At 42.0% G+C, this 14,480-nt stretch overlaps 1 protein-coding gene across 1 annotated transcript in view; it reads right to left on the bottom strand.

Moving 5' to 3' along the window:
• Positions 1-3,067: 3,067 nt before the first annotated feature.
• The window catches only part of LOC127585683 (carnitine O-palmitoyltransferase 1, liver isoform-like), a 98,920-nt gene continuing 87,507 nt past the window's right edge, over positions 3,068-14,480 (bottom strand). Inside the window, 1 exon segment of the mRNA XM_052043356.1 lies at positions 3,068-9,182. Coding sequence (XP_051899316.1) covers positions 9,093-9,182 — 90 coding nt within the window. The 3' untranslated portion in view covers positions 3,068-9,092.

Genomic DNA, 14,480 nt, shown 5'->3' with positions numbered 1-14,480 from the left:
TCCATGGTTCACTTGCCCTCTCCTACCAGATTCCTCCTTCTTCAGCCCTTTGCCTCTTCGACCTATCACCTCTGTTTTATTATATCCTCCCCCTCCTCCCCCACCTTCTTATTCTGGCTTCTGCCCCTCTTCCTTTTCCAGTCCTGATGAAGGGTCTCGACCCGAAACGTCGACTGTTTTATTTTCCCTTCCATAGATTGCTGCCTCGCCTCCTGAGTTCCTCCAGCACTTTTTGTGTATTGCTCCAGATTCCTGCATCTGCATAATTTCTTGTGTCTGCAAATGGCCCTTCTAGGTGACCATACAGAGTTTGGCAGTATCTCACTGTTCCCTCATCGTCAGTGCAGTCCCTATGTAGCATTACTGTTGGGGTACATCCATAGCTACAGAGCAACATTCACCCGAGTATAGTCAGGACATTCTCAGTATTGAATCTTTTATTTGTGAACGGTTGTAAAATAGTAATTGTAAGGCATGATGGAAAGCTCGAATATAGTCAGGACATTCTCAGTATTGAATCTTTTATTTGTGAACGGTTGTAAAATAGTAATTGTAAGGCATGATGGAAAGCTCAAGGCTTAAAGAATTGTGAAGCTAACATGTAGATCATACACACGCTGGTGTTTCTGTTAACTACAATAAGAACCTTTGGTTTTCTATTTTCCAAGGAGATGCTGCAGATCTGAAGTAAGTGTTTGTTGAAGTGGCTTTCTCTAATGCAATGACTATTGTTGAAGTCAATTGGCTACTGTTCAAAGATTGGCAACAGGCAAACCAGACCAAACCTGCACAGTCATTGTTGGTGGAGATAAGGGGAAATAAGCAATTGTGGTAGGAATGGGTGTGAATGGTTTATCTGAGGGAGGTAATGGCAAACAATGGCCAAACTCTAATGAAGTGCTGATCTGAGTGGAGCTAACATGTTACCTCTGATCCTCAGTGGCAAGGGCATTTTTGGCTGCTATTGCCAATGAACTCTTAAGTACCCGGGACAGACATGGGTTGAATGGCCTTTGTGTGAAGAGTGAGGAATTAAAGCTTCACACAGGCCACAATGGAAGGCAACGTCAGCTGAGTCCAGAGACCAAGGGCTGTTAGTTACTTGTCAATAATCACCCGTTAAGTGTAGAACTTTGTACTTAAACTCTCAGTCTCTTATACAACTATCACTGGTTGCCGCTCCCCTTTGGCTTCACTGTCATGTAAAAGATGAGATGAGATATCTTTATTAGTCACATGTACATCGAAACACACAGTGAAATGCGTCTTTTGCATAGAATGTTCTGGGACCAGCCCGCAATTTATGTTCTGTGTGTTTTCTGAATCTACATGCCTGTGATGCTGCTGCAAGCAAGTTTTTCATTGTACCTGTACCTCACTGTACTTGTGTATATGGCAATAAACTTGACTTATAACTTAAAGCTTGTTCAAGAATCATTCCAGTCTTGCAGTAATTACCCACTGGGTGGAGTTGCAGATCTGTGGAGTTACATCACAAGCTACTGCTTCCACTGGATCTCAGGGCAGAATAGGGTTCTACATCAAATAACTGTCAGCCTCCACATCCATTTGGAGTTGAACTCCCCCACAATCAGGCCTTTACAGGACTCTGAACTACCTTCTGGAATGGCCAAGCAAGCCAACCATTTCAAGGGAAATCAGGGATGGCTTTTCAACCATGCTTATAATTCAACCATGCCCATGGGTAAATACTTTTACCTCTGAAGCAAAAGGTTATGGGTTCCAGTCCCACTCTAGAGACTTGAGCATTAAAATCTAGACTGACACTCTAGTGCAGTACTGAGGGTGTGCTACATGATCAGACTGCCTTTGAGGTGGTAAACTGAGGCCTTGTCTCTTTCTCTCAAGCTGAAAACTATCCCATGGCAATATTTTCAACCCTTAATTAACATTACTTAAACAAATTATCTGCTCATTATCACATTGCTGTTTATGGGAGCTGGCTGTGCCATGTTTCCTACATTACAAGTGACTACATCAAAGAAATACTTCACAGGCTGTTCCAAGGCTATGGTAGGTGCTAAAGAAATGAAAGTCTGCATACTCATTGGCTATAGTCCCACTAATCTATGTCCTTAGGAAAGGGACTGGAAGGTTGGGATCTGACCCCCCAGCAGGAACTTTTGTTGTTGTGCTTCAGAGGGGGAGACAATACAACAATTAAGAATTCTTTGTTCCCCCCATTTGCTAAATAAATTGTTTAAATATGATTTTTAAGCAAGAATGCTCACTTCCACAGAGCAGCACCCAGGTAATGGCCCCAAGGTTACCTTTGATCTCCACATGGTATATTTTTAAACAAGATCAATGAGACTGAAGGGATTCTGTGCATTAAAATAGGATTCTGTCCAGCTCTTACTGGGTAAATCCATCCCACTGAATATCAATAAATTCCAATCAATCACTTTATCGCAAATGACTTGTCCTTTGTACTCCTTGGAAAGCTGCACATATATGCAAACACAGCTGTGCCCAAACACACACGACCTTCATCACTGACAACCAGACCTGTACATGCAGGTGCATGCCATCACACTCAGACAGCTGCAAGCTCTTTCCTTGCACAGCTGCACTTAATCTTCCCCTAAAACACAGCCAAGTCTCTTCACTCATCCACACTCTTGTCATGTGGCCAAACACACTTTTAAATTGACACACACTTACAATTGATTCCCTATGTCAATCTTACAGTAACCTTTCCAACACACACAAAACTCTAGCCTTGAATTTAATCGCTCCGCCATTGCCGTTGGTTCCTTAAGATGTTGATACCCAAGCTCAGGAATTCCCTCCCTTTTCCTTTCCCTTCCCCTCCTCCTCCCTGCCCCTCCCCCCTCCTTTCTAAAAATAACCCTTCAAATCTTTTTGGTCACAAGCCTAATCTCTCCTCATGCAGTTCAGTGTCGATGTTTTATTCAAAGGAGCTGTCCAAGTCTAAATTGTTGTGGCAAACACATTCACACTAAATGGACACGTTCATTTGGCCTGTCATAATTATCAGACACGGGCTGACATCCGGGGGAAAAATGAGACAGGACACAGACGGTTTCAGGCAATTGGCGTTTTACTTCTGAGTGTCCCCTTACTGATTGCATTGATACCTGCATTTACACTTATAAACAAAAACAAACATCAAAAGAAGTGAATTTTTTAAAAAAAGGCAAATAAACACAGTTTAACAAAGACAATATGATTCTAATGACATTGAAAACAAGCACCAAAAGGAGAGCGATATCCCATTCCTACCAAACACATGGGTATTTTGAACTGTATCAGCAATTTTGTGTGGCTCTTACAAGTCTTGTGCTACTGCAGCTCAAGAAAGACTGGCCATGTGCTCACAAGTGTGCTGCTCTCGCATTGGCTCTAAAATGTTCTGCCTGAGCTACATCTGGAATTAAAGCTCCCTGCCTATTGTTGCTCTTGCCACTCAACTCCTACATAACATCTGGGAGTTGCAAATCACAGCAGTGACAATAAACACCTGCTTTGCAGAGGAACATGTTAAACCACAGGGACAAAGTTTAGGAAAATTTAAATCTGTAATTCACCTTTTCATCTAGGAACTTTGAAGGCTGAATTTATGTATTACACATTAGACTTGTACTCCCTTATTTTTACCTGGTTGTTGTGGTGCAATAAACAAGTCACCAGCTACAGGAACTGTCACTTTAAGCTTGCCAGTTTTGAAAGCTTGGGCCATTTTTGGGCAGTTAAACCCAATTTTCAAATACAAAGCAGCAACACACATAGGTTGCTGAATGTTCATTCCTTGTCCTATGCAGCAGTAATCCTATAAGTGGAACCAGGAAGCTGTGGCTTAAAGTTAGAGTTGGTGAGTAGACCCCTCACAATTGTCCAATGTTGAATAAATTACAAATTTCTGACTTTAATAGCAGCCCCTGGAATGAAAATTCACCTCCCACCCCCCCCTAAATCCCAGTATAAGGAGCTAGATTTGCTATGGTCCTATGGAAAATGGTTTATGAAAGCACCAAACTAATATTGCGACAATAAAAACAGCAAGGCACTCAGGAGTGGACTTCCACTGTCGTCATTTATTCAGCAGAGTTTTAAATTACTTATTGGAACAGGGTGATGATGGACAAAGAGGGGTTTTCATAGCTGAGCTCGACTTTGATGAGGGCACATGCATTTCCACTGGGAGTAACTGGTAACCCTAAACCATCAAGTTTCCTCCTCTTATGAGCACAGGGAGTGTCCAACCCATGGCTGAGATCAACTTACAGACTCTGAATCCAGGGAGCACCATCCCCAGGCTACACAAGTCAAATTGCTCACTATCTTAATTAGCTGAGGAATAGAAAGGGTGAAATACATGTCATTTATAAAAGACCTGTATGATTGTGCAGCAGCTTTTGATAATATAAATTGCGTTTAAAGTTATCAATAGAGGTATAATGCTCATCAGTCTTCCTCAACAACTGCAGCAGGTGGAAGTGCTCCTGCTTCTGAGACAGAGACAGGCCCAGCAAGTAGAGACTGGGGTTGTATCTCCAAGCTCAGGGATGGTCCACCCTCCTGTTAAATATTATGATAGTCCATAAAACCCTCCTTGGCATACAAGGTGCACGGTAGAAGCAAATGCCTCAATTGACCAAGTATTAATTGTGAGCCATTAATCTGTGGTTACCCACTGGGGAAGTAGTATAATGTGGTCACATGGTCCAACATCTGGTTCAATTTAACTTACTCTAGGTTTGCCCAAAAGATGTGAGAAGTTGCAAAGGTTTCAGGTCAATAATGGTTAATATGACACAAATTGAAAGGTAGAAGATACCCACAGCAGAGAGTCAAGAGTCGATGGGCTAAAGCAACTCAAAGCTTCAAACCAACAATGTAGCCCTTTGGTTATAATGTTCTTTGGCAATGTATCAGAAGTCCTTCGTAATTTGATAAACCTGATTCTTACCAGCTCCCAACACCAGTTAAATATTTAAATCCTAAATTATGTTAGGAACAGGCAGATCAAACACTCAGAAAACAAGGGTGGTTTTGCTGCAATCAAATAAGCTGAAGAATTACTATGACAAAATACTTGCCTCACAGGTGCAGTTGGGACTAATTCCTGTTCACATTTCACCAAAACCTGCATAATGTGCAGTAATTCAGAGGTAAGCTTTAAATCTAACTATTCTTTGGTTCCCAGCTCAGAATTACAGACAAGTTGGTTGAATGGCTTAACTTGAAAAATAAACCCACTGCCTCAGACATTCTCTCATAACTTTACTTCACCCTTAGTCATGTCAGAACATTGACCAGCATTTAAATAGAACTGGAAAATGCCACAACTAACAATAAATTCCCTCTCACATTCACTGAAGACCTTTGTAATTTGTAATGAGTCAAGGCTCTTCTTTTCGCTGAAACCCCAACTATCTACAAAAGGCTGGGTATCCTGCAATGAGCAAATACCTGCTGACTGCCTTCAGTTTCCCCAGTGTCCACAAAAGTACAAACAAGGTGTGTGGTGGAATACTCCTCAACTGCCTGGAGCTTCAATAACACTCGGGAAGCTCACTATCCAGGGCAAGGTGGTGCAGTTGATGGCAACCTATTCACCACCGTAACCACCTGCTCCAATGCTTCTACTGTCTGTCCCATCGACAAAAAACAATCCAGCAACTATCCATGGCATCTCTGTCAGCAGTTCCAAAAATTATCAACTGGGGCAATGGGCACAAGGAAACGCCACCACCACCTCTACATTCCCCTTCTATCACACAATGTTGTGATTCTGGAAGTAGATCAGCGTTCCTTCATTATCACCATGACAAAATCTTGCAACTTGTGACCGAACAGCACCGCCAGAATATCCTCACCACACGGACCGCAGCAGTTCAAGGTGGTGGCTCACAGCTACCTCGAGGGCAATTAAAGTTGGACAAGAAAAGGTGGCCTTGGCAATTACCCTCCATCCCACAAAAGCAGAAATAAAAGCTCTATCTTTTCATTACACAGCCATGCACTCTCAATATCTGCTGATGTCAGGCCCACAAGATGATGAACACCCCTTTACACATATCCTGTCAGTAGGAGCACACAGCCTAGTAGAGACTGGCAAAACCTTCCTTCACAATTATTGGCACGGCTTTAAACAACCACAGCAAAAATTAACATTGAACAGCTCCACTGTGCAAACACTGCCTGAGCAGTGCCGAACTTGTGAAGGTGCAGCATGGGGGTCAGGGGCTACATTCAGTTTAGTGTTTGAATGAAGCAAAGTAATAATTCCCCATCCTCAATGGTCATAGAAAGAAACTGAACAATGTGAAATAATTGTGCAGGGTGTGATACATCTTCCTAAAGACAAAGAAAAATAAAATGATTGTAAAAAAATAACCCTTGCCAGAATAAATCTCCCACATATTTCTTTTTCCCTATTAAGTGTCACAGGGAGGTTCCTTTCCAATCCTACTAAGAAACAGGATCTCAGCTCTGCTTTTGGTCAACTATAAAGGAGTTTTTTTTTTGAAAGTATCACAATAAGTTATTATAAATGTGATTGTCATTTACTTATAATTAAAATTACCTCTTAATTCCACACGTATTTAGCTATTTTGTGTATTTAAGGCCTCATGTATTTCTTCTATTTGGTGTCGCTCTCCTGCCAGATAGGCCTAACGTCTCACAGGAATGCCTTTACAGAATTACTAATGTAGTGGAATATATTCAAAAACAGTACAACTGCATGGTGTTAGAGCCAGCCTTAAACTCCTGGTTAGCCAGTCATTCACATCGGTGTTAACACATGCTCCGTCCTTTGGTTTCAATCCAGGCAAGATTAGGTCCATGGAGGGCAACAAAGGGTGGTGGCAAGACAAGGTTGGAATTTTAACATTATTATAAAATGGACGGTGGAGTAAAGAAAACCTCCTATTTTACAGGGAAACAATATGATTAAGTGCTTTAGCAAAACATGCATTTATGACTTGGATAAAAATAAAGGAAATCTCCCCCAACATATTTAGGATATTGCTACATCATGGGTAGAGATGAGCAATGCACAGGGGTCCTGCCGAGAACCATCCAAACCTACTGGTCTGACTCGACTACCATTTCTTATTCAATCCAGAACTCCCCAACCTACCCCATATCACAGCTCTGGTGAAATTTGTTTCAATCGGATTCAACCTGCATCAGGTTCTTGCAATTAATGTCCCACAGAAAATGTGAAAAGCAAGGACTGTCCACATGGAGAAAAGGAATGCTGGCTAACCAGAGGTCCAGTTTAATGAAAACAAAGTCAGTTATAGTTTTAATAACTTGCATTGAAGGCACCAGCTTCAACAGACAGAGCTTGAAATTAATACCTTATAAAAAAAACTTTGGGAAAATAATGGCACAGAATGTTTTATCAAAGACAGTAAAAAGTCTAAAATAAAAACACAGCAATGCCCAGGAGTCCAAAGAGGGCTTCATATTTAATATGTGTGGATAGGTCACATTAAGTTCCCTTACACTGGAACAAAACACCATAGGTAGGTTTCCTTTCAATTCCCACTGGAATTGATGCACCATTCTGGTTCTTCTTAGGGTAGCTATCCTCATAACTGGGTCATCTAACCATTAAGCTACTGATCTGCTGTGCACTTTTGGCATGCAAATAGATTCTTCACCTACTACTGGACTCTTACTCAATCTAGATTTGAACGGAGACTTTCAGAAGAGATCTCTCATGCTCTTTTTTTTAAAAAATGGTGATGGCACAGATTTAGTGCACTGAACAAAATGCAAAGATGAATATATTAAGGCATGCTTGCATTCATTGGTCGGGACATTGAGTACGATTGTCGGGAAGTCACATTGCAACTGTGTAAAGCCATGGTTCGGCCACATTTGGAGTAATGTCTTCAGTTCTGGTTGCCACACTACAGAAGGGATGTCATGGCTTTGGAGAGGGTGCAGAAGAGGTTTACCAGTATGTTCCTTGGATTGGAGAGTATTAGCTAGAAGGAGAGGTTGGACAAACTTGGTTGTTTTCTCTAGAGTGTTGGAGGCCGAGGGGCAAACTGATCAAAGTATATAAAACTATGAGAGGCATAGACAGAGTAGATAGAGGGTGGAAATGTCAAGTATTTGAGTGCATAGTTTTAAGGTGGGGGGGGGGGGAAGAGTTTAAAGCTGATTTGCGAGGAAAGTTTTGTTTTACAGAGTGGTAGAGTGGTAGGTGCCGGTAACGTGCTGCCAAGGGAGGTGTTTGAAGTAGATATAATAGTAACATTTAAGAGGCATGTAGACAGATATATGGACAGGCAGGGAATGGAGAGTTACTTTTTCCAAGCTGCCACAGTTTTTAAAATTGAACTACAGTTACAGCTAGAGGGTTGGGAAGGTCTATACCCATTCATTGATATAGAGTGGGAACAGTAATCCTCTCTCTCCGTCAGACTTCAAATGAAACACTACTTCCTCACTAATGATCTAAGGAGGGGTAAAGTGATTGCATTCTTTTTGTCCCTAACCAACCAGAAATCTGCAGTAAGTTCTTGTATTAAAACTTTTCACAGCCCCACTCACACCAATGATTATGGGCCCTGCAATAAAGCTCCACAGTTGCAAGGTTATTTGCCACTCTACACTGGGTCCAGCAAACCTTACTAAATTGCTGATTGTCCCCAATACTGGTATCCTTTCAATCCCAAGGTTAAATGAGGGAAAACTCACTGCAGTGTTGCTGCATATCCCAGGGGTGTGCAGGCAAATCAGCACAAACTCTGCTGGTTAACACAAAATATGTAGAAGGGTAATATATAATAAGCCTGTCTTTTCAAAACAGAAAAAAGAATTTTAGTTATTAAGTTCAAGCCCAGTCTCTTACACACACCAGAATTTCAACATAAATCCCTTTCTTTTGCATTGTTGTTGCTTTTTGTTCTTTTAATTTAAAAATTAGCCCCATGACACAAATGAATAAATAAAGTTGACACAAAAAACAGTGCATACGCACGCTAAGTCCTTCAGAAGACAGATGCTTAAACAACTCTAGATGTGCAAGATCCTCATTGTTTTGTTTTTCTCCCTTTTGCTGTGTCAGGCAGGTAGGATTACTACACTTGGGGCTTTTTCCCATCCAAATTGAAGAGTGCAATGATGTCTAACATTGCTTGGGAGATGTTTCTGCCAAAACGATGAGCGTCCTTTCAGAAAGTAAAAGGAGAAAAGAATTAATCAGTATATATTCTGAACTAGATACCTCATTTTCTTCATGTGTATTAATGCTGTCTCCTCTCACAGTGAATGTGATTTTCCACTGGAGTCTAATTTACTAAAGGTTAAGCATTGATGTTCTCTTTGTTTGGATTCGCTGACAACATTTCAGTTTGAAATTAATACTCCTTCGTATTTCTAGCCTATCAACTTGGTCCTTAGGCTCCAAAAGAAAATGATGGAAGCAACCAGCAGGTCAAGTGGCAATGATAGAGAGAAAGAGAGTTGTCAGAAGTCTGCCTCTAGCCTCTGGTGCATCTCCCTCTCCCCTCTGAACTGTAGAATCACAAAATGGTTACAGCACTGCAGGAGGCCCTGAACCCATCAAGTCAATAGCTGATCAAGCTAGTCCCACTCTCCTGCTCTCTCTCCTTGGCCTTACAAATACCCCACCTTTCAATACTCATCCAGCTCCCCATTGAAAGAATCAATTGAATCCAACCTCACGAGCTCCCCAGCAGCTCCTAACCACTTGTCTTGGAGAATAAATTCCTCAAGCTTACTCAAATTTTCCTTCAATCTAGTTGGCAGTCTATAGAAGTTCTGATAGTGTTCCTCAACCCTAAACAGATGGATTGAGTCCTTGATCTCTCCAGTACTGAAATCTTCACATTAACACCACTACTCTCCCTCCTACTCCCATTCCTGGTCTTTTATGAAGATCTTATATCTAGAACATTTAGAACCCATTCTTCCATCTTTTTTTAAAGAAGCAATAAAGAACTGGAGATGCTGGATCATCGAAGTCATCCCCTCTTCTTCCTGTTACCTTTAGGCAGGAGGTATAGAAGCCTGGAGTCCCACACCACCAGGTTCAGGAACAGCTACTTTCCTACAACCATCAGGTTCTTGAACCAACCTGCACAACCCTAACACTACCTCAGCAACGGAACATTACAGATCATGTCTTGCACTACCATGGACTTGTTTCTGAATTTTTTTTTACACTAATGTCTTGTTTTGCACAGTCTTTTCTTCACTGTAAAATCTTCTATGTGTTGTCTGAATTTAAGTCCCTGTGATACTGCTGCAAGTTTTTCCATTGTGCCTGTTCCTCACTGTGCTTACACATATGACAATAAACGAGTCGACTTCAAATCTGAAAGAAAAACAGAAAATGCTGCGATACTCAGCAAGTCAGGCTGCGTCTGCGGAGAGAGAAACAGTTAATGCTTTAGGGCAAATGACCCTTCATCATATGTTTTTTTGTGTGTCAGTGCCATTGCAGCAGTCAAGAGCATGCAAGTATCCACGTACGGCTTTAAAGTGGATCTCAGTATGCAATGAGAATAGTTACTTGAAGAATGCTGGACAGTTTGAACATAGTTGTGGTCATGGATGGATCTGAACTGCAAAGGATGGAATTTCAATTGGAATCCACATAGAATAAATTGGAGCCATAGATAACATTGGGCAGAGCCAATGAGGACTTTTTTTTAAAAAGGGAATACACATTTGATAAATTCATTGGAACTTTTTTTGAGGTAGTAACTAGTAGAATAGATACGGGCCAACTAGTTGCTGTAGTGCATTTGGAATTTCAGAAGGTCACGTGCTAGTGAGGCAAGAAATAGGAAGATAGTCCAGTTTAACACGGGGCTAAGGAGATTGTGTAGCAGGGACGGCTTAAGATTTTTGGATCATTGGGCTCTCTTCCAGGGCAGGAGGGACCTGTACAAATGGGACGGTTTGCACCTGAACCGAAGGGGGACCAATATCCTTGCGGCAAGATTTGCTAGTGTTGCTTGGGGGGGGTGGGGGGGGGTGGGGGGGGGAGGGGGGTGTGTGTTTAAACTAGAGTTGCAGGGGGGTGGAAACCAGAGTGGCAGGCAGGGTAAGTGGAGTGACTGTGGGGAAAGTAGCTGTTAAGCCTACAAGCAGAGACAGAAACCAACTGGTTGATAAGCATGGTGGGACTGATGTTCTAAGTTGCGTCTATTTCAATGCAAGGAGTATTGTAGGTAAGAGAGATGAACTTAGAGCATGGATCGACAGGTGGAATTATGATGTTGTGGCCATTAGTGAGACTTGGTTGCAGGAGAGGCAGGACTGGCAGCTCAATGTTTGGGGTTCCAATGTTTTAGACATGATGGGGGGAGGTACTAAAGGGGGAGGGGTGGCATTACTCATCAAGGACATACTGGAGGGTTCGTCTACTGAAGCAATATGGGTAGAACTGAAGAATAAGAAAGGGATAACCATGTTAATGTGACTATATTATAAACCTCCCAATAGTCAGCAGGATTTAGAGGAACAAATTTGTAGAGAGAGCACAGTTGCAAGAAAAATAAGGTTGGGGATAGTAAGTTATCTTTAAACTTTCCATGTATTGACTGGGACTCCCATAATGTAAAAGGATTGGATAGTGTTTGTCAAATGTGATCTGGAAAGTTTCCTCAATCAATATGCAGAGGTCCCAACTAGACAGAGCGTGATACTGGATCTCCTCTTGGGGAATGAGACAGGGCAGATGACAGAAGTGTGTGTAGGGGAACACTTTGGATCTAGTGAACATAATTCCATTAGTTTCAAGATAATTATGGAGAAGGATAGGACTGGTCCTCAAGTTGAGATTCTACACTGGAGGAAGGCCAATTTTGATGGCATCAAAAGGGATCTGTCAGGCGTGGATTGGGATCGGTTGTTTTCGAGCAAAGAGATGCTAGGTAAGTGGGAGGGTTTCAAAAGTGAAATACTGAGAGTACAGAATCTGTATGTTCCTATTAGAATAAAAGGCAAGGTTAACAGGTTTAGGGAACCTTGGTTATAGAGGGATATCGAGGCCCTAGTAAATACAAAGGAAGCGGCACATTCAGATATAGGCAGTTAGGGTCAAATGAGGCGCTTGAGTATAAGAAATGCAAGAGAACACGAGAGAGAAATCAGGAGGGCAAAAAACAAAAGGACATGCGGTTGCTCTGGCAGACAGGGTGAAAGAGAATCCTAAAGGTTTCTATAGCTATATTAAGAGCAAGAGGGTAGCAAGGGACAAAATTGGTCCTCTTGAAGATCAGCATGGTCATCTTTGCATGGAGCCGAAAGAGATGGGAGAGATCTTAAATGAATTTTTTGCATCCGTATTTACTCTGGAGACAGATACAGAGACTATAAAACTGAAGCAAAACAATAATGAGGTCATGGACCGTATCCAAATTATGGAAGGTGGGTGCTGCCTGTCTTGAGGCGAATGAAGGTGGATAAATCCCCAGGGCCAGATAAGGTGTCCCCTCAGATCTTGTGGGAGGCTAGTGCAGAAATTGCAGGAGCCCTGGCAGAGATATTTAAAATGTCTTTAGCCACAGGTGAGGTGCCGGAAGACTGGAGGATAGCTAATGTTATTCCATTGTTCAACAAAGGCTCTTAGAATAAGCCAGGAAATTATAGGCTGGTGAGCATGACATCAGTTGTGGGTAAATTATTGGAAGGTATTCTAAGGGACAGGATATACATGTATTTGGATGGACAGGGCCTGATTAGGGATAGTCAACATGGCTTTGTGCATGGTTGATCATGTCCAACCAATTTTATAGAGTCCTTCGTGGAGGCTACCAAGAAGGTTGATGAGGTAAAGGCAGTGGACATTGTCAAAGGCCTTGCTAAAGTCCATGTTGACAAAGTCCCACATGGGAGGCTGGTCCAGAAGGTTAAGTCACGACATTCAGGATGAAATAGCCAATTGGATTCAACATTGGCTTAGCGGGAGAAGCCAGAGCGTGATAGTGGATGGTTGTCTCTCTGACTGGAGGCCTGTGACTAGTGGTGTGCCATAGCAATCAGTGCTGGGTCTGTTGCTGGTTATCATTTATATTAATGATTTAGATGATAATGTAAACTGGATCAGCAAAAATTGTGGATGAGACCAAGACTGGGGGCGTAGTGGACAACGAAGAAGGCTATCAAAGCTTGCAGTGTAATCTTGACCAGCAAGGAAAATGGGCTGAAAAATGGCAAATGGAATTTAATGCAGATAAGTGTGAGGTGTTGCACTTTGGGGGACAAGCTAGGGTAAGACTTACACAGTGAATGGTGAGGTGTGCGGTAGAACAAAGGGACCTAGGAATACAGATCCGTAGTTCCTTGAAAGTGGCTTCACAGGTAGATAGGGTCATAAAGAGAGCTTTTGGCACTTTGGCCTTCATAAATCAGGGCATGAGGTACAGGAGTTGGGATGTTATGTTGAAGGTTGTACAAGATGTTGGTGAAGGCTGAATTTAGAGTATTGTGAGTATTTCTGGTCACCTACCTACAGGAAAGATATCAATAAGCTTGAAAGAGTACAGAGAAAATTTACAAGGATGTTGCTGGGACTTGAGGACCCAAGTTATAGTGAAAAGTTGAATAGTATTCCCTGGCGCACAGGAGAATGAGGGGAGACCTTATACAAAATTATGAGGGGTATAGATAGAGTGAATGCATACAGGCTTTTCCCTCTAAGGCTGGATGAGACTGGAACTAGAGGACATAGGTTTAGGGTGAAAGGTGAAATATATAAGGGGAATCTGAGGGGGGGACCTTCTTCACTCAGAGGATGGTGCGAGTGTGGAACAAGCTGCCAATGGAAGTGATGGATATGGGTTCAATTGTAACATTTAAGAGAAGTTTGGATAGGTACATGGATGGGAGGGGTTTGGAGGGATATGGTCCAGGTGCAGGTCAAGGGGACTTGTCAGAAGATCAGGTTGGCATGAACTAGATGGGCCGAAGGGCCCGTTTCTGTGCTCTATGACTCTAAGCCCTCTAATAAGGCATCACACAATATATCAGTTAATAAAATTAGCACAGTATTGAGGGTTATATAATAGCATGGGGTTAGGATAGTTAATGAACAGAAGATAGAGGGAGGGGTCATGCTTTGGTTTAGGAGGCTGAGACCAGTGATGTGCCACATGGATGGGTGCTGGGGCCCTAGTTGTTCATAATCTATGTCAATTATTTAGATGAGGGGATTGTCTAACTTATCATAGTTTGCTCATGATACAATGCTAACTGGCATATTCCAGCAAATGTAACACTACTATTTAAGAAAGAAGGGATAAACAGCGAACTATGGGCCAGTTAGCCTGTCACGAGTTGTGGGGAGAACGCTGGAAACTATTATTAAGTGGTGACAGGAAATTTGGAATCTATGAATAGAACCTGACAGAGTCAACATAGATTTACAAAAGGGAAAACAGAGTTCTTTGAGGTTGTAACTAGAAGAACTGAAAGGGGTAAACTAGTTAATGTAA

The sequence above is a fragment of the Pristis pectinata genome, chromosome 33 (genome assembly GCF_009764475.1).
Source record: "Pristis pectinata isolate sPriPec2 chromosome 33, sPriPec2.1.pri, whole genome shotgun sequence".
In the NCBI taxonomy this organism is placed as follows: domain Eukaryota; kingdom Metazoa; phylum Chordata; class Chondrichthyes; order Rhinopristiformes; family Pristidae; genus Pristis; species Pristis pectinata.
This window is presented reverse-complemented; position numbering and strand designations above follow the sequence as displayed.